Below are 22,777 nucleotides of genomic sequence, written 5' to 3'. Positions count from 1 at the left end.
TACTGATACTGATACTGATTACAATTACAGATTATTTTTAGAGCATCTATAAAAATATACTTACAATGTAACAGACATGCATGACATGGAGATAATGAAAGACAGAATGAAACAGAGAGAGAGAGAGAGAGAGAGAGAGAGAGAATGAGACAGAGGGAGGAGGGGACTGCAGCTGTTGTTTCAGGATATTTATGGCTGTCTGGGTTGGGACGCTTTCCTCCCAATGTCTCCTCAGGCCTAGACTCACTGTCCTTTAACATGTTTCTCTCCCATCACCTCTCTTTAACTAAACTCCAGACTCAAAATAAGACCCGCCTTTCCAACACAGAGATATACAGGACCTTCAAGGATGAAGACAAAGTATGTCTGGAGATTTAAAGGGCACTTTAGCTCAGTGAGTGATCACATGCCACATGAGGTTAGGAAACTCATTATCATTGTGCTGCAACTGTGGCCAAGACAAGATGGCGGTCAGAATTTTTATTTTTTTTACTAGATGTTATGGACTACTCTCATTTATTGACCATGTTAATCTGTTGTATATAATGATAAACTAAAAAAAAATATAGAGTTCAGAAGTAAAGAAGTGAGGCTTCTTTACTTACACATCAAATACTATGCAAGTATAGAGGAGTCAAAGGTCTTTTTTTTTAGGTGAATTGTTCCTTTAAATTACACCCCTGCAGACCTGCACTGATGTTTCTTTCTCTCTAACACAAACCCAATCACCTCCACACGTACACACACACACACACACACACACATTTTGTGTCCTTCTTTTTCTTCTTACATAAATAAAACATGACTGTCAGAGAAATACATTCAGCCTGAGTGAGTACACAGAGTTTGGTAGATTTTGGTTAAAATGTTTATCTGAGATGATGGCTTTTTTTTTTTTGCATTGTCTTTCCCAGCAGAGAAGCATATTACCTTACGCCCCCCTCATTTCTGCTGAGTCACTGCATCACTGCACACTATTTAAAGGAGGGGAGCACCCTGAAGGGTGAAAATACAATACTGAGACTTGAAGCATCAGCTGCTGTGCCCAGTGTGTTATCATGTAATGTCAGTGTAAGGACTCTTATGTTGCAGCCATCCAATGTTCCATATAGAGAATGCAAGAAAACATTTAAACCAAATAAATAAATAAATAAATAATAGGTAGCAAAAAGTCAATTACCCTATTGTTTGGAACATAATGTTTTTTGACACACAGCAGCAAATTGATTATCTCAATTTAATTAAAGATTTTGTGCATTTTTTTTAGAATTTTAAAGCTACAAGCTTTATAAGACCGCTAGCTTGGGGACAGGGCGACTCTGATGCTCCCATGGAGTGATACATCTACTGTAAATACTGCACAGAGAATGTGGAGTCACAACTGAGTGAAACTTTGCTTTATAAATAGTTAAAGTTATCAGAATAGAATCTGTATAGCTGGAATGTTTGTTCCATATCTCCAAAAACATTTAGTGGGTTTTCTCTGGGTACTCCACTTTCCTCCCATAGTCCAAAGACATGCAGTCTAGGTTTAAAGGAATTTCCAAATTATCTATAGTGACTGGGTGTGTAAGCATGTGTGCACAAAATAAGTAATAATTATAGCGATGAGTAAGAATAAAACTAGTGCATTAAGGGAGAGCTACTCGACAAAGAGGAGATCATTGCTGCCCCTCACTTCACCTTGCCCTCTGCTTCTTGAGAAAAATTGGTGCTACTCTGGTTTTGAAAGGACTATTTATGATGACTATCTGTTGCTAGAACCCCTTTTTTACTTTTTCTGTTGCATTTGGAGTTGTACTTTAGAAAGGAAGCTATGTCAGCAAAGTGTCATGGTGTCCCTGAATTACACCTCCGATCAAGCACCTTTTCTAACATGCATATAATCAGATATACAGGATCTGATTTTTTTCCTGATTATGTTGCAGCTGTGCATTATGTGTAAGTTTCTGGGTGTCAGTTTCTTCTTATTTTGTGTGATGTTAGCATGTGTGATGTTTGCTGTGTATTCACACTAACCCAAGCCACAGTCAATCATATATTTAACAAGGTGGAGTCTGTACCTGTGTCTTCACCATCTCTAATCCTTGTCAATCTATATAAAATAGCCCCTAATATTGAAGTGTGTCAGGGGCATCAACATAGTTTCCAGCAAAATTTACTAAGCTAAAATAATTACATAAATATTCACCCTTGTTATTGTGAAACCAATAATTTGGTTGTGCTGCAACTGCCATCAGAAGTCACATAACCGCTACATGGGATTGGCCATTGGCCAATTTTTTTTTACTTCACAACATAATGTTATAATGAACAAAACTAGACATTATCAAATGACTATCAAAACAGGTCCAAAAACCATTTAAAAAAAAAATAAACCCATGGGGTTACTTTTAAATCTTTAAATGTCCAGTTTGGGTAAGGCTATACCCACTGTAGCCACAGCTCCCTGTTGCTGGCCGACAAAGTGGAAACAGAAGTGGTCTTCTACTGTTGTACCCAATCAACCTTAAGGTTCTGCATGGTGTACAGTATGTATAGAGTGGTTATTTGAGTTACTGTAACCTTTTTAACAGCTCTAACTAGCTTGGCTATTTTCTGGTAACAACAAGAAGTTACAAGGTGAGATCTCAAACCTGTTGAACTGCCACCAACTGCATGTTATTAGTTTTTTTGCACCATTCTATTTACACTCTAGAAACTGTTGTGTGTAAAAATCCCTGAAGATCAGCCGTTTCCAAAATACTCAATTCACCCCATCAGGCATTGACATGACATGATCAAAGTAAGTAGCTCAATTCTCTCCAATTATAATGTTTGCTATGGCTATTAATTTAAGCTATTGACCTGTACCTGCACAAATTGCCCCACTGCTCTGCTGCCAGATACAGATTCATTAGGAGATACAGGCTAGTTTAATCATTGTAGTATCTGTTTTATCTTCCCTGACTGTGTCTTCAGATCCCCTGTAACAGTCGATAGCCTGTATTGCTCATCACAGCAATAAATCAGAGGACTCTTAAGCACTTGCTTATTCTGCACCAATATGTCCACCACTCTAAAAACATGATGGTAATAAGTAATGTGACAAGCACCCATTATTAGACCTGGGCTGTGTTTGTCTCTTATGGCACTGCTGCAGTGTTATCTGCACATGACTCTGTGTGCTCTGCAGCATCTGGATGAGCCTGTGCTGAATAAAAAAAATAAAAAAAAAAACAGCTCTGCCACAAAAGCATCTTGAGCTTGGCTGATTTACACAACTGAAGGAGGTCTACTTTAGCCAGGGCAGAGTGAGAGTGCACAGCCAACACAAAGACATGCAGCATCGTTAATGGTTGTACTGTTGCTTCACATGAATGCACAAATGCAAACATGGAGCACAGAATCAAACAGCTATAAATAGAACATATAAGATATAACCAAATCACCCCATTAAGGACACATTTTCTTTTTTCTAATAAAAAATGGCGCTAGCATTGGTAAAAGCTTTTTCCTCAATAAGACGTGATTAATCAGCACCTCCTGCCACTCTGATATAATGCACAACACATTTTCAAAAATTGCAATCTGCACTCGAATCATGAGATAGCACATTGCATGGTTGCATTATCTGCAGCCGGTGAGGTCAAAGAGTTTGCAGTGACATCACACTGCAGCACAAGGGATAAAAAAAAAAAAATCAATATTACAGATGGACTGAAGACTTCATTTGTAAATAAAACATCTGCAAAAGAATATGTATATTTTTGTTTATTTTTGAATTAGGACTGGACAACATATGCTTTTCTATACCATGCATTATTAAAATATTGCCCTTTGAAATATGCAAATGAGCACCTCATTTCTTTTTATAGCACTTTTAAATATGCTGAACCATCACAAAGGTTCTAGATGTGTTTATGTTATATAGGTTATTAATTTAAGCATTGGCATGACCTGTCCCTCCCATACACTTATGGTTAGAACAAAAAACCTAAACTGACTACATAAATGTATTTATGGCTGCATAAATTAAGTAAATAATAGCCAACCCATTTATAGACATGTTCACAGAATGCAACTGACATATTGTTTTAAATGCAGCATCCTGGAGCTCAGCTAAAACAAAGAGTATGTAAATGATTACTCATGTAAATTCAATTTAGTGCCTAATGCTGGCCACAGCTCCTGTGTCTATTATATGAAAGCTGATGATTACATTGCATTTTCCTCCTGGAGCCAGAAAATTCATTCATCAGTCTGCTTAGTGTTTCATCTGCAAATAGTAATTACCTTCTATGCTATGAATCTTCTTATCCCTTTTGAACCTGTGAACATAAATATTGTAATAGCACACAGGAAAATTCACATAATTATCAGCTGAGTACCAAGCAAAATTGAGGAAAGAAAGAAACTTAAAAAAATAACAATTTATTTATTTTAAATGTAAAATATATATTTTTTAAATCAGAAATATATTCAGACAGGGTCTTATCCATTTTTTCTTTTCTTTTTTGCTTGTAACAATTTTTGCAGAATCATTGCAAGAAAGATGATAGAAGTGTTCTCCATAAGCACAATGAAGGCTGCTATCCTTGGTGCTTAATGAGCAAACTGCAAGTTTAATCTCTGTCCAAGGTTCTGATAATGACTTGACTCCTGACTCATTGGAAAAACCTGTTAAGTTTTTAAATACAACTAGTGCAGATCTGGAGAAAATGTAAGGTACTCAATCCTACATATTAGGATTATGTTATATTATTATGGTTGTTGTTGTTGTTGTTGTTAGGTATTTGATTTGTTTTATGAAATTTTACTGGGAGAGAGTCCACATTTTCACTGGAGCTAAAATAATAATAATAATAATAATAATAATAATAATAATAATAATAATAATAATAATAATAATAATAATAATAATAATAATAATAATAATAATACGAAAAGTGAATTTTCAGTTTAATACACAATTTTCATTTTAACACAAGTGTCATATATAATTTTAAGTATAAATAAAGTAGGTCATATATCATTTTATCAAACTTCTGCATCGCATGGGAAACTTAGAGCAAGCACTGAAACCCTCAAACACGCAACCTTGACCCATGTCCTTTTTTCAGCCAGAATGCTAAAGTACTGACAGCTAGTGTCCAAACAGCCCCTCCCACTAGGAGAGATCATTGGTTCAGTCCAAATAATCCTGCACTCCTGGGGTATATAAGAGCCTCGTACAAGATCCAGGACGCTGTGAGAGCCACACACACCACTCATATACAGGCGTACTCCTCCACCGCACACGTACCCCATTCATCTGAAAACGGTCTCCACCACACCTGTCTGGATGAGCTACTCGCTCGACGTTCTCGGAAGTCCCTTCCGGAGAGTGATGGACACTAGGACAAGCTACAGCCGCACCAGCGGCGGCTCCGGCTCCAGCGGCTTCCGCTCGCAGACATGGTCCCGGGCCAGCCCGGTGTCCTCCGTGCCCTACAAGAGGACGATGAACGCGGAGAACATAGACCTGAGCATGGACCTGAACACACCGAACTCAGCGCTCAACGAGAAAGAGCAGCTCCAGGGTCTGAACGACCGCTTCGCAGTGTACATCGACAAGGTGCACTTCCTGGAGGAGCAGAACAAGCATATCGAGGGAGAGATCAACGCACTGCGGAGGAAGCAGGTTTCCCGCTCGCAGTTGGGCGAGCAGCATGAGCGCGAGCTCCAGGAGCTCCGCGCCGCCATCGAGCAGCTGCACAATGACAAGGCGCGCCTAAATCTTGATGCCGAGCGCCTGCAGGACGACATTCAGCGACTGCGTGAGCGTCTGGAAGACGAATCCCGAGTGCGCGCTGACACCGAAGCCATGACTCGCGCTCTGAAGAAGGATGCCGGAGACGCCTCCCTGGCCAAAACCGAACTTGAGAAGAAGATCCAAGCCCTCCAGGACGAGATCGCTTTCGTCCGCGGCGACCACGAGGAAGAGGTCGGCGAGCTGCTCGCACAGCTGCAGGCATCACAGGTCGTTACCGCCGAGAAGAGGGAGTGGCAGAAGGCAGACATTACCGACGCTCTGCGAGAGATCCGCACCCAGCTCGAGGGTCACTCCAACCGCAACCTGCAGCAGGTCGAAGACTGGTTCATGTGCCGTTACGCCAAACTGACCGAGGCTGCGGAGCAGAACAAGGACGCCATCAAGTCCGCCCGGGATGAGATCTCAGACTACCGGCGCCAGCTGCAGGCCAAAACGGTGGAGCTTGAAGCCGCCCGCGGGACCAAAGAGTCTCTGGAGAGGCAACTGAGCGACATCGAGGACCGACACAACACCGACCTATCCAGTCTACAGGTAAACACATCTCACCTGTAGTTATAGCACTATACAGAATAAATAGAATTGTTCAACAGGAATCTTTATTAATGTTTTGTTGGTGAGACTAGAAAAAGAACTATTGCCCGAGCACTTGAGTTTTTAGACTATGCTCAAAAGTCGTACTTAAGACTAATATTTACCAGCATAGTTTTATAACTACGGATTTTTTTTGCAAGTGCATTTAAAGTTTTGCAAAAGACTAAAATTAAACAACTTTCATTAACTAGTATTTTATCAATGATAATTACTAGCCTTTAATGACATTATTGTTGCATGAATGATACACATTTTATTTCATTTTAGTTGTCTTTAAATATCTGTGTTGTAGATTTGTTTAGAGGTTTTTCTGCACAGCCGAGGTCAAACCACATAACCTTTATGTTTACTTAATGCGACTAAGAAAAAACATATTCATAAAAATAATAATTATTGTTAGTAGTAGTGTATGAATATTGCAGTAACAGAAATCAGGTAAATAATAGCATATTTAAATGTGTTGCAAAATTCGTTGCAGTTGTCTAGGTGAGTCCACTGCAGCAGAGATGCTGTGTCATGGTGTAAAGGTGGGGGGTGGGGGGGGGGATGGGTTGGGGGGGGGTTAGAGTAAACTCCTCTGCAGTCCCTGCTTTTTTTCTAGCTTAATCAGAATGCGGATTTTCCTCTCTCTGTCCCCCATCAACCAACCTCCTTGAAACAGCGCAGTCATTTCACTGTTGTACAACCAACAGAAAAAAACTGGACTGTAGGGACTTTTTTCTTTGCTCTGGTAAAATATTGGTTCTGCAGCACAGGGATACTGCAAAGACTGCGATTATGCATGCATATGTTAGGTTGGCATGAAAAGTGTCAGGATAAGAAAGAATTGTAAAAATGTGCTTGTTTTTAAATGTGTTTTATGTATTTATGCACTAACCTAAGGCAACACTGCATGTGTTTACACTTGTTAGGAAACCATTCACCAACTAGATAACGAGCTGAAGAGTACGAAATGGGAGATGGCAAGACATCTGCGTGAATACCAAGACCTGCTGAACGTCAAAATGGCCTTAGATATAGAGATTGCAGCATACAGGTAAAAGTCTAGTCCGAAATTCCCTTCTTCAACATTACAATAATAATAATAATAATAATAATAATAGTAATATTTTATTTGGAGTGTTATCCAGTTACTTATCATTTATTAATGAAGCTATCAACAGTCATGAACACAGCTCCATCCCCCCACCCCAAACCCCACCCTAATCACCAAACCAATTCTTCTTTTTAAATATACTATAAAAGTTATCCAATTGACTTGCAGTGTGGCCCCTTAAAATATGGAATGGAAAATCTTTTCCTACAGAAATTTCCCTTTTAGAATGTCTGGAAGAAACTATTTTAATAAAATGAATTAACAATAAATGTCAGAACAGGAAAAATGTGCAGCAAACAACAATCAACTCAAGATCTGATTAAGTATAAACCTTCTCAAGAAAAAAATTTAAACTTGGTCAGGCCTTTGTAGACCTAACTGGGGTGCCCTGAAATACAAAGCAGTAATATTTATTGTATATAGTAATAATAATTCACCATGTCAAGTATGATTTGTCCTCCTACTTGTAACTTGAATTGCATTCATCCTAAATATGTCTTGGGCCCCAATCTATTTATGTAGGAAACTACTTGAAGGAGAGGAGACCCACTTCAGCACATACCCCTACCGCCAGACTGTCACCAAAGGTCCCAAGGTCAAAGCTGAGCCCCCCAAACTGAGGGTCCAGCACAAGTTTGTGGAGGAAATCATTGAAGAGACTCGCGTGGAAGATGAGAAATTGTCGATGGATGATGTCTTGGCAGAGATGGCAGCAGAAATGTCTGAAAAGAAAGAAGATGAGGAAGAGGAAGAAGCTGAAGAGGAGGCTGAGGAGAAAGAAGAAGAGGAGGAAGTTGTTGCTTCCACCCAGGCCAAAGTGAGTGCCAGCGCACCTGCTGAAGAGGCTGAGGAAGCTGAGACTAAAGAAGGTGATGAGGAAGAAGGTGGTACTGAAGCAAAGGATGAGGAAGAAGGTGAGGAAGAAAAGGAAGAAGAAAAGGGAGAAGATGCAGAGGAAACTGAAGAAGAAAGCAAAGAGGAAGTGGAAGTTGAGGAAACCGTGTTGAGCACTGAGGCACCTGAGACAAAGGCTTCACCAGAGAAGGAAAAGGCTGAAGAAGAAGATGCTGATGGAGAAGAAGAGGGAGGAGAAGAAGATGCTAAAGAAAAAGAAGTAGAAACTGAGGAGAAAGAATCAGAGAAAAAGGATGAGGCTGACAAAGAAGACAAAAAAGAAAAAGATGACAAGGAGTCCAAAACTGAGTCTCCTAAAGCCGAATCACCAAAGGAGTCTCCAAAGAGTGAGTCTCCAAAGGTTGCCTCTCCAAAGAGTGAGTCCCCAAAGGCTGCCTCTCCAAAGAGCGGGTCTCCAAAGGCTTTATCACCAAAGAGTGAGAGCCCAAAAGCTTCTTCTCCAACAAGTGAGAGCCCAAAAGTTGCTTCTCCAAAGAGTGAGAGCCCAAAAGCTTCTTCTCCAAAGAGTGAGAGCCCAAAAGTTGCTTCTCCTAAGGATGAGACCCAAAAGGCCCCAAAAGTAGAGGATGCCAAGAAAGAAACTCCAAAAGCTGAATCTCCAAAAAGTGAAAGTCCCAAGAAGGAAATAACCACAGATACACCACAGAAGAAAGAAGACACAAAACCTGATGAGAAACCCAGCAAGGAGGAAAAGTCTGAAGAAAAGAAGACAGACAAGAAAGATGACACTGAAAAGGGTGATAAGGACAAAAAGGAGAAAGAGAAGACAGAGCCAGAGAAGAAAGATGTGATCTCAAATGGAGTAGCTGAAAGCCCTACCAAGGATGACCCTAGCCAGAAGGTTGTCATCACCAAAACAGTGGAGACCATCACCACTGGTGAGGATGGAGCCCAGCATGTCACCACATCTGTCACAGTCACTGAAACTGTGAAAGCAGTAGAAGAGAATGTGGAGGAAACAGTGGTGGCCACCAAGAAAATGGAGAAAGTCTCCACCCACACCGTGAAGCAAATCACCGAAAATGAGTAGAGAAGCACTTAAACTGTGAAGAGGAGTTGAAAAAGATGCTAGCGCTCCAATCCAAGCTAATGTTACACAGAAATCATAAAGCTAGATAACAATGTATCTAATTACATTAACCACTCTGAAAATTTAACACGATTTAACAGAAACAAAAAAATTATGCATAGAGAGAAGCCATAAGATGCGGCGAGCTAAACATTTTAAATGCATGTTGAGTGACAGCTTAAAATTTTGCTGCAGATGCTGTGTAGGTACCAGGGTTTCGAACGTCTTCCTTTCTGTCTGCAATACCTGGGGGGTGGGCATGGGGTGGGCAGGGCACTTGGGGTGGGCGCGTCTGCATGCCAGCTCAGGGGGGAGCATGCTCCCCTACTCTTCGGGGTAGAAAAACAATCCGTATGTATGAAAGAAAATCAGATTTGCACAGCTTAAGAATGTATGCTGAGAGAGTGGCAGAAATATATATGATGTCGAATGCTGTTTGTCTTGAGGACAATTTAAGTGTGACAAAAATCTGCGTTCCAACAAAGTAGCCTTACTTATATAAAAGCGTGAGGACACACTGACTGAGCCAAACACAACAATCACATAGTGCAGTTTTGAACAACGGATGATACAAGCAAGCCCATTATCATATTCACACAGTACATAAAGCAATTAAGAAACTCCCTAGCCTTAAACATGCTTTTTACTGTTGTCTATTATGTTTACGTAATGAGTGCAAATGACAAAAAAGAAACACAATGTTGTGCACACACATTCTTGTATGCATAGACTGGACTTGAAATATACTTCTTACACATTAATGAGGTGCTACGGTTTGCAATCCCATGTCTATTGTCATCGTAATGCATTTCAGCATATGCTCAATAAACATCAAACTGAAATGTGTTGGGTTTCAAGTGTTTTTGTTCTGTGTACAAGGTTTTATCTCATTTTTTTATCTCGGATCCACATTCAGTACAATAGTACATTTATGACATAATGTATAATAAATAATGTCTACTATAAATTTCTCGATTATTGTCAAAAAGTGCATAGGAATGAGTTGGTTAATATATTGTATAATAATATAATTGGTATAGCCATCACATTTCCATATGTATTTATTGGCATTTGTAGCTGCTTATGGTTCCTAATTGTTTACTTAAGATGCTATACTTATTGTAAATGTGCACCAAAATTCAATTAATGCAACAAGCCAACTTAATCACATGATATCAGAAAAAAATAGGCTCATTATAAGAAAATGTTTCATAAAGTACAAATATTAAAATTCAAAAGAGTGTGTGTAAACATAAAAAATATTTTTTGTACAATACCTTTGTAAGGACATAAACATGTTGTGGGACCTTATTAACCTAAAAAAAAAACAAGATCAATTGCGGTATAAGTAGCATGACATAATGTCATAGCATAATATAAATTCCAATATACTGTACATTCAATAGCCACTTCACTATGAATTCTTGTATGCCTACTTATTGATGAATCAATTTTCTAATTGGCCTATCACATGGCAGCAGCACAATGCATAAAGTCAGGATACAGTGTGAGCTTCAGTTCAGTTGACATCACACATCTAAATGGAGAAAAATCTCAGTAACTTTGAGCGTGACATTCTTGTCATTGTATTTTAAAAGAAATTCTAATCTTCCTGGTATTTGTCATGCATATCGGTATTTAAAAGTTACAGAAAATGGTATTAAAAAACATACAACTTTCAGTGAGTAAATAACATCCAGTAAAAGACTTTGTAGGAGTTGGGCAAACTGTTTTGAACTGGCAAGATGAAAAAAAACTTTAAAAAAAAAAAAAATTATTTGAGCATAAAAAACATTTCAGAATGTCACTCGCTTAGGTGAATGGGATACATTAAAAGATCATGTCTGGTTCTACTCCTGTAGACCAACAGGACTAGATCACTGAAGAAACATCACCCGGTCTGATGAACCCTGTATTCTACTGTAACATGCAACATTATTTTGTGAATCCAACCTGCTATATATTAGCAGTTTAGGCATCTACTAATGGTATAATTGAATGGGGAATGATTTCTTGGTCCCATATTACCAATTAAGCATACTTTAAATGCCACAGACTAAATTGTGATCTGAAACAATCTGAATTTTGTTGCTAAAAATGTGCATCTGACCATTGGCACATCTCTTAGCAATTATGTCAAGCAATCATTTAAACACAGACCAGAAATTCATTCAAAATCAAGCATTTTTTCAATACCTTGTAAAAATCCATGTGAATCTTAAATTTTAAGAATCCATAGAATTGAGACTATGCAGTTAGTTCCTTATGAAGTGGACATTTGGTGCATTATTTTTTCAAATGTATTTCTCAATAACAATGTCCTCCAAAGGTCTATTACCAGCAAAGTCTTAACCCTAACTATCAGAAGTGAAAATATCCAAAAACTTGCAATCAAATAATAAATGTTGCCTCCAATTCATAGGTCACTTAAACACAATCATCACCAGCATCAAAACATTTGTTTAAATATTGATAAGCAAACAAGGGACACTAAGTCCTAATAACAAATTTACATTTCATCTGAAACCTTCATTGTTCTACATAAGATATTCTATGTGTGGTGGGATGCTCTTGCATGCTTTAAAGTCTTGTAAAAATACAAATAGGTATGCATTTTATAGCTGATACAAATGCTATTTGACAACACCAACAAATTTATTTATATACTCTGGCACAGGTCTAACAATCCTTATTGCAGATTTCTACAATACTTTTCTTGTACTTCTAATTAGGAGCCAGTGTCTAAAAAGTCCAGTTTCCCCTGAGACAGGATGTACTGCTTTATGTACTGCTTTGCAGTTTGTGCATGCTTACATTAATCACTGAAGAACACTAGAGCATAATGTATATACCTATATACCTTCTTTTTTCCTTTCTTAATTAAATATGCACTGAAGACAATATATACTGTTTAAATACTTGGTTTAAAACTAAACTAAAATAAAAATGAATAAAGTTTATTAACAGATACAATTGTATGCAAACGTTTCTTCATTTTTAGGTAGGCAAAAGACATACTGCCACAGTGAAGTGTTTTTAAAATTTCATGACTTTAAAAGTACATAAGGTTCTTTACAAGCTTAGGAATTTACACTGTGGCCTTGCACCTTTAGGGTTGAGGGTTCAAGTCCCTCAAGTACTCCTTAGTCTGTATGTGAAGTTTCAATAGTTTCTCAAAATAAGAATACAACAAACCAAATACTGTACATGATTATTAAGCTTCTATCTAATCAAATGTTTCTTTTTTTTTTTTTTGCAAGCAAAAAACATATTGTTCTATTGGCAAAGAGTTTTGCTAGTTTTTAGGAATTAATTTCTCGAAAGAAGAAAAATGATCTGCCAATAGAACAAGACATTTTTCATTACAATTTTAGTAACATTTGACTAGAAATAAGCTTAATATTCTTAGATTTGGTTTCTTTTCAAATTAGTTCAGTTGCAGTGTGGGTTCCAGGCATCCCATGACCCTGCACTCTATAAGCAGTATATAGAATGAGAGCGATTCCTTACAAAATAGAAAGTATAAAATAGTAATTGTGGCATGCCCTGAGAGTTGACATCCTTCCAAGTCAGTACTTTGTAATACACACTTTGGCAGATATTACAGCTTGTAAGCATTTTTGTAGACAGTTAGGAGTCTATCTATTCTTGTTTTATAAATTTTCCCCCTTTTCCTTTAAAGTTCCATGAAGTAACGAGTTATTCGTTAATAACTAAATAGAATGTTTACATTTTAGAATGTTTAATCTGCTTACATATTTGATGATGTCGGAGTTCTGTGAAAGCCCCTCCAAAAGCTTAAACTTGCATTCTTTAAAGTAAAATTAACGGTATATTTTGGATAATTGTCTTGGTAAAAAATATTTCTTGCCAACTTTTAGTTCCTTGTCTCACAGTGTTGTATTATCTTCCAAATTTTTGGCCATTTTCTTTCTGTACCTCTGGCTGCCACACAACCTCAAAGCATAATAGACTCACTCACATGCTTAATAGTTTGCAAGGTATTCTATTCATCAAAAGCTCCTCCTTTCTTTAGATATACAGTGGTGTGAAAAACTATTTGCCCCCTTCCTGATTTCTTATTCTTTTGCATGTTTGTCACACTTAAATGTTTCTGCTCATCAAAAACCGTTAACTATTAGTCAAAGATAACATAATGGAACACAAAATGCAGTTTTTAAATGAAGATTATGTTATTAAGGGAGAAAAAAAACTCCAAATCTACATGGCCCTGTGTGAAAAAGTAATTGCCCCCCCCTTGTTAAAAAATAACTTAACTGTGGTTTATCACAGTTAAAAGTTCAATTTCTGTAGTCACCCCCAGGCCTGATTACTGCCACACCTGTTTCAATCAAAAAATCACTTAAATAGGAGCTACCTGACACAGAGAAGTAGACCAAAAGCACCTCAAAATCTAGACATTATGCCAAGATCCAAAGAAATTCAGAAAAAAATGAGAACAAAAGTAATTGAGATCTATCAGTCTGGTAAAGGTTATAAAGCCATTTCCAAAGCCTTGGGACTCCAGCGAACCACAGTGAGAGCCATCATCCACAAATGGCAAAAACATGGAACAGTGGTGAACCTTCCCAGGAGTGGCCAGCCGACCAAAATTACCCCAAGAGCGCAGAGACAACTCATCCAAGAGGCCACAAAAGACCCCAGGACAACAACTAAAGAACTGCAGGCCTCACTTGCCTCAATTAAGGTCAGTGTTCACGACTCCACCAAAAGAAAGAGACTGGGCAAAAACGGCCTGCATGGCAGATTTCCAAGGCGCAAACCACTTAAGCAAAAAGAACATTAAGGCTCGTCTCAATTTTGCTAAAAAACATCTCAATGATTGCCAAGACTTTTGGGAAAATACCTTGTGGACCGACGGGACAAAAGTTGAACTTTTTGGAAGGTGCGTGTCCCGTTACATCTGGCGTAAAAGTAACACAGCATTTCAGAAAAAGAACACCATACCAACAGTAAAATATGGGGGTGGTAGTGTGATGGTCTGGGGTTGTTTTGCTGCTTCAGGACCTGGATGGCTTGCTGTGATAGATGGAACCATGAATTCTACTGTCTACCAAAAAATCCCGAAGGAGAATGTCCGGCCATCTGTTCGTCAACTCAAGCTGAAGCGATCTTGGGTGCTGCAGCAGGACAATGACCCAAAACACACAAGCAAATCTACCTCTGAATGGCTGAAGAAAAACAAAATGAAGACTTTGGAGTGGCCCAGTCAAAGTCCTGACCTGAATCCTATTGAGATGTTGTGGCATGACCTTAAAAAGGCGGTTCATGCTAGAAAACTCTCAAATAAAGCTGAATTACAACAATTCTGCAAAGATGAGTGGGCCAAAATTCCTCCAGAGCTCTGTAAAAGACTCGTTGCAAGTTATCGCAAACACTTGATTGCAGTTATTGCTGCTAAGGGTGGCCCAACCAGTTATTAGGTTCAGGGGGCAATTACTTTTTCACACAGGGCCATGTAAGTTTGGATTTTTTTTCTCCCTAAATAATAAAAACCATCATTTAAAAACTGCATTTTGTGTTTACTTGTGTTATCTTTGACTAATAGTTAAATGTGTTTGATGATCAGAAACATTTAAGTGTGACAAACATGCAAAAGAATAAGAAATCAGGAAGGGGGCAAATAGTTTTTCACACCACTGTACATTTGGTTACTGGGCCAAGAAGTCCCATTTTTACTAGTTTCCAAAGTGCCTTAATACTGCCTTAAAACTCCAACTAGATAAATGTTGAATAAATTAATATTGTACTGTTGGTCCAACTTCTCACACTGGTATTTGTTGGGACAACAGGTAATATTGTGTTCTTGTGCACTTTATTCTGGGTACATATTTATGTCATTATTTATTTATATAAAATATGTTTCAATTGGTTTGCAGGTATGTAGACAGTTAACATTACATACGTGAGGCTGTGTGTTTCCGTTTATTGTTAGACTGAGGTAACCTGACATTACTGAGGTGAGCTTAGCTAACGTTAGACTTCATGTTACCACACTATACAGGAGTTAAGGAGCTAATCGTTCATAACCGTATCTATTTTTCCCCACTTTTGTCCTGACTTTTGCCCATCAACAGCGTCCTGCTCCACACCAGCTCAGCTAACGGATATTCAAAAAATGTTTAACAATTAAGCATTAATGGCGCTTCAGTACTAAGTTTAAGTACTAAGAACTTGGTAAGTTCAAGGATATAAAAACTTCCGGAGTCGCTAATGCTCATCTATGAGTGTTCTATCGGTAAACTTGAATGTATAAAATATTAAATTGAGTTTCACTCCAAACATGCAGTTACTCCTGAGAATGACAAAGTAAGAAAATATCAAACCCTTTTGAATGTGAAACAATATGTAGCTTTAAAACATCATTAGAATTCCAGAAACATTTTATACTTTCTGGTGGTATATTTTGGCCTTATTAATACATTTTATTTTCATTATAATAGATATTCTGTGAAATTCATTTGTCTTTGTCCATACAAGACTTCTCTTGTTTTTTTAACCAGTGCTCTGCTGTGGAGGATTGGGGTCAGAAGGGTGACAGTCGGACTTTTGGAGCTACAGGAGGGGAGCATGCTGTTGTTTTTAGAAATTTTAGTAGTCCTTGAGGGCCTGGCTGCTTGTGCAGTAGCTTTAGGAGTGATGTTTGGTTAGATGTGTGCTCTAAACAATGAATTCTAAAACAACTGGATGAACACCTACTGTAAGAAGCCATTCAAAGGATTATCATTGGCCTTGGGGAGTCATGATCCCATCAGATTCACAAGTGAAGGAACAAACTCTTGTTGCCATAGCCTGACACATTGGGGGGAAGAATCATTGTTTTTAAAAATGGTAATGATGTTGTAATGTAAAATAATTAGTAAGAGACTGATAAGCACTGGTGTTATCCAGGTATTTTTTTGACCTTCAAACAAAAGAGAACCTGTATTTTCTATTTTATATAAATCACTGTTTAAACTTTGACTAGTTTTTAAAGTATAATTTTTTAAAGTAATGTTTGTGTGTTTTAATTGTTGGAGTATTGTTAGGCCAACATACTTGTTTTTATAGGAAAACGATCACATCAGTGGGCTACAATGGAAGACAGCTTACCTTTTTGAGGGTATAAAAAGTTGGTAAAAGTCAACCATAGATAAAAAAAATATTATTTGAGCCCAAAACCAATACTGCTTGAGCTGACTTAAATGTTTGAATTACAAGTTGAGTCAAATTAAGATTTTGAACTGGGTACATGTTAAGTCAACTAAACAGCAACATTATATATTTTGTTTGGCCAGCAAATTTCTCTAAACGTCTGTGCAACTAAACCTTTTTACATTAGGGCTCCTTATTTGATTTTTTTTTACAGTGTAGTTTTTCTAGATTTTGTTTTCGAATTGTTGTTTTGTATACATATTTGTGCAGGTGGTTGCATCAATTACCTTCATTTTCAGATCCTCTGTCTAATCCTCAGGAGCTCATGGTTGTTGACAGTACATGTTTCAGTTCTTTGCACATGGTTGCAGAATGTATTAAGTTCTTGACCTGCATAATGGGCCTGATTAAATTGAAGTAATTAAAGCATAAAATGGGAGACAGTGGTGTCTCAAACTGGTAAAGCTGGCTGCTTGGGGTTTAAGTTTCAGCACCACTAAGCTGACACTGTTGAACTCTTAAGCAAGGTCCTTAACCCTAAATGCTCCAGGAGTGATGTACCCTGGCTGACCCTGTGCTCTGACCCCAGTTTCTTAACTAGGATATGTAATTGCACTGCGCTATAAGTTACATGTGACAAATAATTGAATCTAAATCTCAAAACGTTAAACAAATTCTAAGATTTTACAACTAGAAGATTATCAAACAATTTGCACAGCACAGGCTTTAATTACTATTTTTTGTTATTTCTTAACTAATTTTCAAACTAATCAAATGAATATTCTTGTAGCATCTTATAATCTGTTGCAATATATTTCCATCCTGTGCTATTTCCATACAAAAACAGACAAGTTTGAACTTCTATATGAAATTTGAAATTTGCAAAAATTAAACATTATATTTTTTTATTTACACTTATTCAGTGACACTACACAAAAGTGTATGAAAAGAGAAAAGAAGAAAAAGGTATTGCTACAACTAACAAACGGTGCACTCAAAATATAAGCAAATAAGTGAAAATTTATAGCCATTGGTTTGTGTGTGTGTGTGTGTGTGTGTGTGTGTGTGTGTGTGTGTGTGTGTGTGTGTGTGTGTGTGTGTGTGTGTGCGTGTGTGAGAGAGAGAGAGAGAGAGAGAGAGAGAGAGAGAGAAATAAGTCTTATTAAGTTGCACATTATCAACTCAATATAATCTTTATATAGAAATATATCATTATAGAAATCAGAATTAAATCAGAATTCCTTTAGAATTAAACCATTATTTCTTGATAACAGCTTAGTGTTACAGTATATTAACCAGAAAATGTAAAAAGTTCCACTGAATTATACTTTTACTTTCATTATATTATTATTTATAATAAAATGCTAGAATAAAAAAGGCAGCACCACACCAACCTCACCTATACTGCCAGTAGTGTGAAACTATTAGCAGCTACTAGCCATGAGAGATGTTTTCCTGACATTTAAAAAAATAAAAGTACTATTAGTAGGTAATAAAACACTGTGTATGGTTCTGTCATCATACTGGAGTAAAATATTACGTGACAGGGAATTACTGTTACCACCCTAGAGCTGATAATTTTCCCATAACAGCATGTTCACAAGGGTTGTATTGAATTTTTTATTTATTAAAAAGCATCAACCTTTTATCAATTTTTATCAATTTTATTGTCATTACTTAAATTCCAGATGTACGCAGTGCCCTTACCAGCTTTTCATATTACCAAGAAAGCACAAAAGTTAACTTTATCCTAACACTTTTCTCAGACTAAAAGTGGTGTTGGGATTTGTTGTGCATCCATAATGAGCATAACACTGAAACTGAAGAACAGAAGCAGCCCAAGAACCAAACATTACAAATTTACATTTTCTTTATAAGATTGCACGCAATACAGAGCAATATTATATGTGTGTGTGTATGTGTGTGTGTGTGTGTGTGTGTGTGTGTATAATTCTATGTTATTTATGTATTATATAATTAAGTTTTATATGCACACAGAACGTTTGCTGTAAATGAAAGCTCGAGACAGTTTCAGTGACACCAGAGGCATGGATTTATTGCAGCAATATTTCACTTTTTCACATTTATTACTCTTTCATTCATACATATAGTGCAGTAATGCTTTCGAAGCAGTAATAGCCGATTCTATGTGCAAGTTATCATTGCATTGCAATTAGGATTCAGCGCCGTCGCCAGAGAACTGAGGGTAACTACGTGCAGGTTTTTGTACTGCCTGAGATTTATTTTACTTCTTTGCTTTGGGTTTTTCTCCTTCGTCTTTCTGCTTTTCCTTTTCCTCCTGCTTGCCCTCAGCTTTAGTCTCGCCACCTTCATCTTTAGCTTTTGGTTTTTCTGCTTCTTTGGGTTTGGCTTTCTCTGGCTCCTCTTTAACCTTTTCTTTAGCTGGTTCAGGCTTCGTTTTAGCTTCCTCCTTAACTGGCTCAGCTGCCTTACTTCCCTCCTTATCTTTTCCTGAGTCTGCCTCAGCGTCATCCTTATCATCCCCTTTTTCTTCAACTTGCTCAGCCTCTTCCTCCTCTCCATCTTTATCACCAACCTCTTCTTCCACCTGTTCAGCATCTTCTTCTCCTTCTTGTTCCTCACCATCTTTAACTTCCTCTTCACCTCCTTCCTTTTCTTCCTCCTCTGCAGCTTCCTCTTCTTCCTCTGCAAAACAGAAGTCATTTATTAACTCGTACTGACTTCAGAAAAAAAGTCTAAAATCGAAGCTTACCCTCTTTTTTCTCCTCATCTTTCTCTTCACCCTCTTCTTCCTCTTCTTCACCTTTTTCTTCTTCTTCTTCTTGTTCTTCTTCTTTTTCCTCTGCTTCTACTTCTGCTTCCTTCTCCTCCTCCTCCTCCTCTTCTTTTTCTTCTTCCTCCTCCTCTTCCTCTTCCTCCCTAGATGGTTCTGCAGATAGGGTGGAGCTCAACAGACGAGAGCTGAGCAGATAGGGGGCGGCAGAGGTCACACTGGACTGTACAGAAAAGACAGAACGCGAATAGGAAGGAGCCATCGTGTAGGAACTGGCCAGTCCTCCTGCCATGCCAGCACTGAGACGGGATTCCTCACCTTCCAAGAGCTTCCTGTTGTGAGGAGTGAGCATTATGAGAAAAGCTCATCAATGATCCCATGAGACATCAGACATGCATTAATCTGTCTGCTGTGTTTCCTACCTGTATGCAGCTATTTCAATATCAAGGGCCATCTTGACATTCAGGAGATCCTGGTACTCTTTAAGATACCTGGCCATTTCACCTTTAGTGGCCCTAAGTTCATTGTCAAGCTCATTGATTGTGTCCTGTAAGACATGTCAAGGGCAAATTAGCATTACAATTTGACCTTTTATTATTACCTAGCATAATAAAAGTAGGACCTTTTATTAAGTAATTGAGTTTGCTAAGTTGTAAATGACATTTTAGGACATAAACTACCACTGAGTTTAAATAATGCTTTAAATAAATTTGATTTCAATAATTTAAAATGTTTTAACCATCAATGTTATAGACTGACCTGCATGGCTGTTATTTCCGCACTCTGCTTGTCCTCCACTTCCCTCAGCTGTTTTTCCAGTGATTCATTGAGACTCTTGCAGGCATCTATTTCCAGGATTCGTGCCTGAAGTTGTCGTCGGTACTCGCCTGCTTCATCCTTGGATGTCCTCACGGCACTGGTGTGGTGGGCCACAGTCTCCGTCAAATGTCCCACTTTCCCACGGAACCAATCTTCTGCAGCCTGCATATTGCGTGCAGCCAGCCTCTCATATTGTGCCCGGATGTCACGCAGGGCACTAGACAGGTCTGGTTTGGTCGTCTCAGTTTCCACAGCAATCTGCGCACCATATTGGATCTGCCCTTGCAGCTCAGAGATCTCTCCCTCATGGAGCTTCTTGAGGAAGGCCAGCTCATCCAGAAGGACACCGACCCTCTTCTCCAGCTCCACCTGGGTAAGAGCTCGCTCATCAGCTTCTTTACGTGCATCCATGAGCCTGGCCTCAGAGTTTTCACGCTCTAAAGCCTCTTCATCATACTGCCTCTGCAGGGCCCTAAATGTTTCTTCCAAGTGCTCCCTTCGGTTCAGAGCAGCCTGCTTCTCTAGTTCTGCCTCATCCACAGCAGCTCGAAGAGCACGGGCTTCTTGCTCATACAGAGCACGCAGGCATGATGGCTCATTGTGCCTCTGCCTTAGCAGAAGCAGCTCAGCCTCTAGAGCTCGGTTCTGCTGCTCGAGCTCATGGACACGTTCAATGAAGCCAGCGAAGCGGTCATTGAGCTCCTGTAGCTGGGCCTTCTCCTGAGTGCGTACTGCTCGGAGCTCAGAGCTAACCTGCACTGCCTGGCTCAGGTCCAGCTCCAGAGGGTGGGCAGCGCTGCTCAGCAGAAAGGAGGAGGAGGATGAGACTCGCCCAGGAGAGCTGTATTGCAACCGACCTGAGGATAGTGGAGATGCGTGGCTCGAATACACTGTGCGGGAACGGGTCCGCGTTGCCACACGTGGGGGTGCACTCTCCACATACCATCTCTTGTATGAGGAGGTGTAGTAAGGATCAAACCCGATACCACTCATCGTTTCAAGGACAATCTGCTCTGTCTCTGTCTTTCACTCACCACTAGCAGACTGAGACACTGCTGCCTCTGCTGCAGTCCCACCTGCTTATATAGCCAGGGAGAGCAGGTCTGACGCAAGCGCTTTCTCTGCTCTGACTATGCAGAATCGATTGAAGGGGAGAGAGGGCGGAACCAAGAGTGAAAAAGAGGGAGAGAAAGAGAGAGGAGGAAAGGAGGGGACATAAAGAGAGTGTAAGGAAATAAAGCATTTTGGTCGAGAAAGAATGGTGCAAGACAGTAAAGATTTATAAATATTTAATAATAATAGTAATTATTATTGTTGTTGTTGTTGTTTGTTGTTGCCATAAATATATACTATTACTATTATAGAATCACTTTTTTAATTTTTCAATCCAAGACTTACAAGTGAAGTAGACTATATGGCCTAAAGTAGACCATCACACTCAAATGAGCTTATTGAATATCTCATTCTACATTTAGTTCCTGTTATCCATATTCCTGATAAGGATTTTCAGTTTTTTAGATTTTTTTTTAGCAGAACTTTGGAGATTTATGTTCATTTGGCCACGAATGCCTTAGTGAAGTTACACAGTTATGTTGGGCAAGCAGGCCTGGCACAGGTCAAGGCTCTGTGCAGGACACGCAGTTCTTCCATATCACAAAGAAAAAACGTCTTCATAAACCTTGTTTTATGTAAAATGTCATGCTTGAACTAGTTTGGGATACTTAGTTCCAGTGCAGAGAAATGGTAATGAATGAGAATGCAAAGATATTCTGGAAAAGTATGTGCTCTTAACCCCGTGGTGACAGTTTGGGGAGATGTCCACATATTTTTAACCATTAAGAAATGTCCAGAAACTAAATTTAAATATCCAATCCCAAACATTTTCCTCTACTATACAGCACAGCACAGATTTCCTTCCAATCACATTATTTCCACACTGTTTTCACACTTTTTCCTATTTCTGCTACATTATTTGTATGCATTATTATTGTGATTATTGCTCTTGGTTTGTACCAGATTTGTATTCAGATTCAGAAGATATGTGGATATAGAGTTTAATGCACTCATTGACACAGACAAAGCTTATACAGTGATATTCTTCTAACATGACCCGTGACTGCCCCTGCTGGTTATACTGAGTACTGCATCTAAACATTTCAATGCAGAACCAAGTAGTGATTTGGATGCAGTTTGTCATAGCCTTATACAGCATGCTGGCTCTCCACTTTTAATTTTCTGCTGCAGTAATTTGTTCTGTCTAGTTTCGTGTTGCACTCAGATTATTTTTTGATTAAGGTGATCCTTTGAGGCATACACCCAGATTTGTCCATTGCTTCCTTCACCTACACTTTAAATTATTTGTATCCTATATATAAGTGCTATTGCTATTATTTTATTATTAATTTATATTCCCTAGAACTGTAATCCTAAAGTAGTCTTTAAAAAAATGGAGTACCATAATGCCCATTTCTCACAATCTTTTGGCTTGCTTGATATTGTTAATATTCCTTGCATGGCATGATACCTATTAAGTTTTCTCACACACACAGCCACTCTTCCTGTTATGAAGAGTTTCAAAGCATT

General features: G+C 38.6%; 2 protein-coding genes across 2 annotated transcripts; one reads left to right on the top strand and one right to left on the bottom strand.

Annotated features, from left to right (window-relative positions):
• The first annotated feature begins 5,241 nt into the window (after positions 1-5,241).
• Positions 5,242-10,307, top strand: nefma (neurofilament medium chain a). Its single transcript, XM_053479084.1, has 3 exons — positions 5,242-6,325; positions 7,297-7,421; positions 8,004-10,307. Exons 1-3 carry the CDS (start codon positions 5,324-5,326, stop codon positions 9,424-9,426), a joined length of 2,550 nt encoding a protein of 849 aa, XP_053335059.1. The 5' UTR covers positions 5,242-5,323; the 3' UTR covers positions 9,427-10,307.
• An 8,348-nt stretch (positions 10,308-18,655) lies between these two features.
• On the bottom strand, positions 18,656-21,260 carry nefla (neurofilament light chain a). The gene is made up of 4 exons (XM_053478564.1): positions 20,135-21,260; positions 19,798-19,922; positions 19,355-19,707; positions 18,656-19,287 (listed from the first exon to the last, which is right to left on the bottom strand). Exons 1-4 carry the CDS (start codon positions 21,185-21,187, stop codon positions 18,866-18,868), a joined length of 1,953 nt encoding a protein of 650 aa, XP_053334539.1. The 5' UTR covers positions 21,188-21,260; the 3' UTR covers positions 18,656-18,865.
• Positions 21,261-22,777: the final 1,517 nt, after the last annotated feature.

Source organism: Clarias gariepinus, chromosome 19 (genome assembly GCF_024256425.1).
Source record: "Clarias gariepinus isolate MV-2021 ecotype Netherlands chromosome 19, CGAR_prim_01v2, whole genome shotgun sequence".
Lineage (NCBI taxonomy): Eukaryota > Metazoa > Chordata > Actinopteri > Siluriformes > Clariidae > Clarias > Clarias gariepinus.
This window is presented reverse-complemented; position numbering and strand designations above follow the sequence as displayed.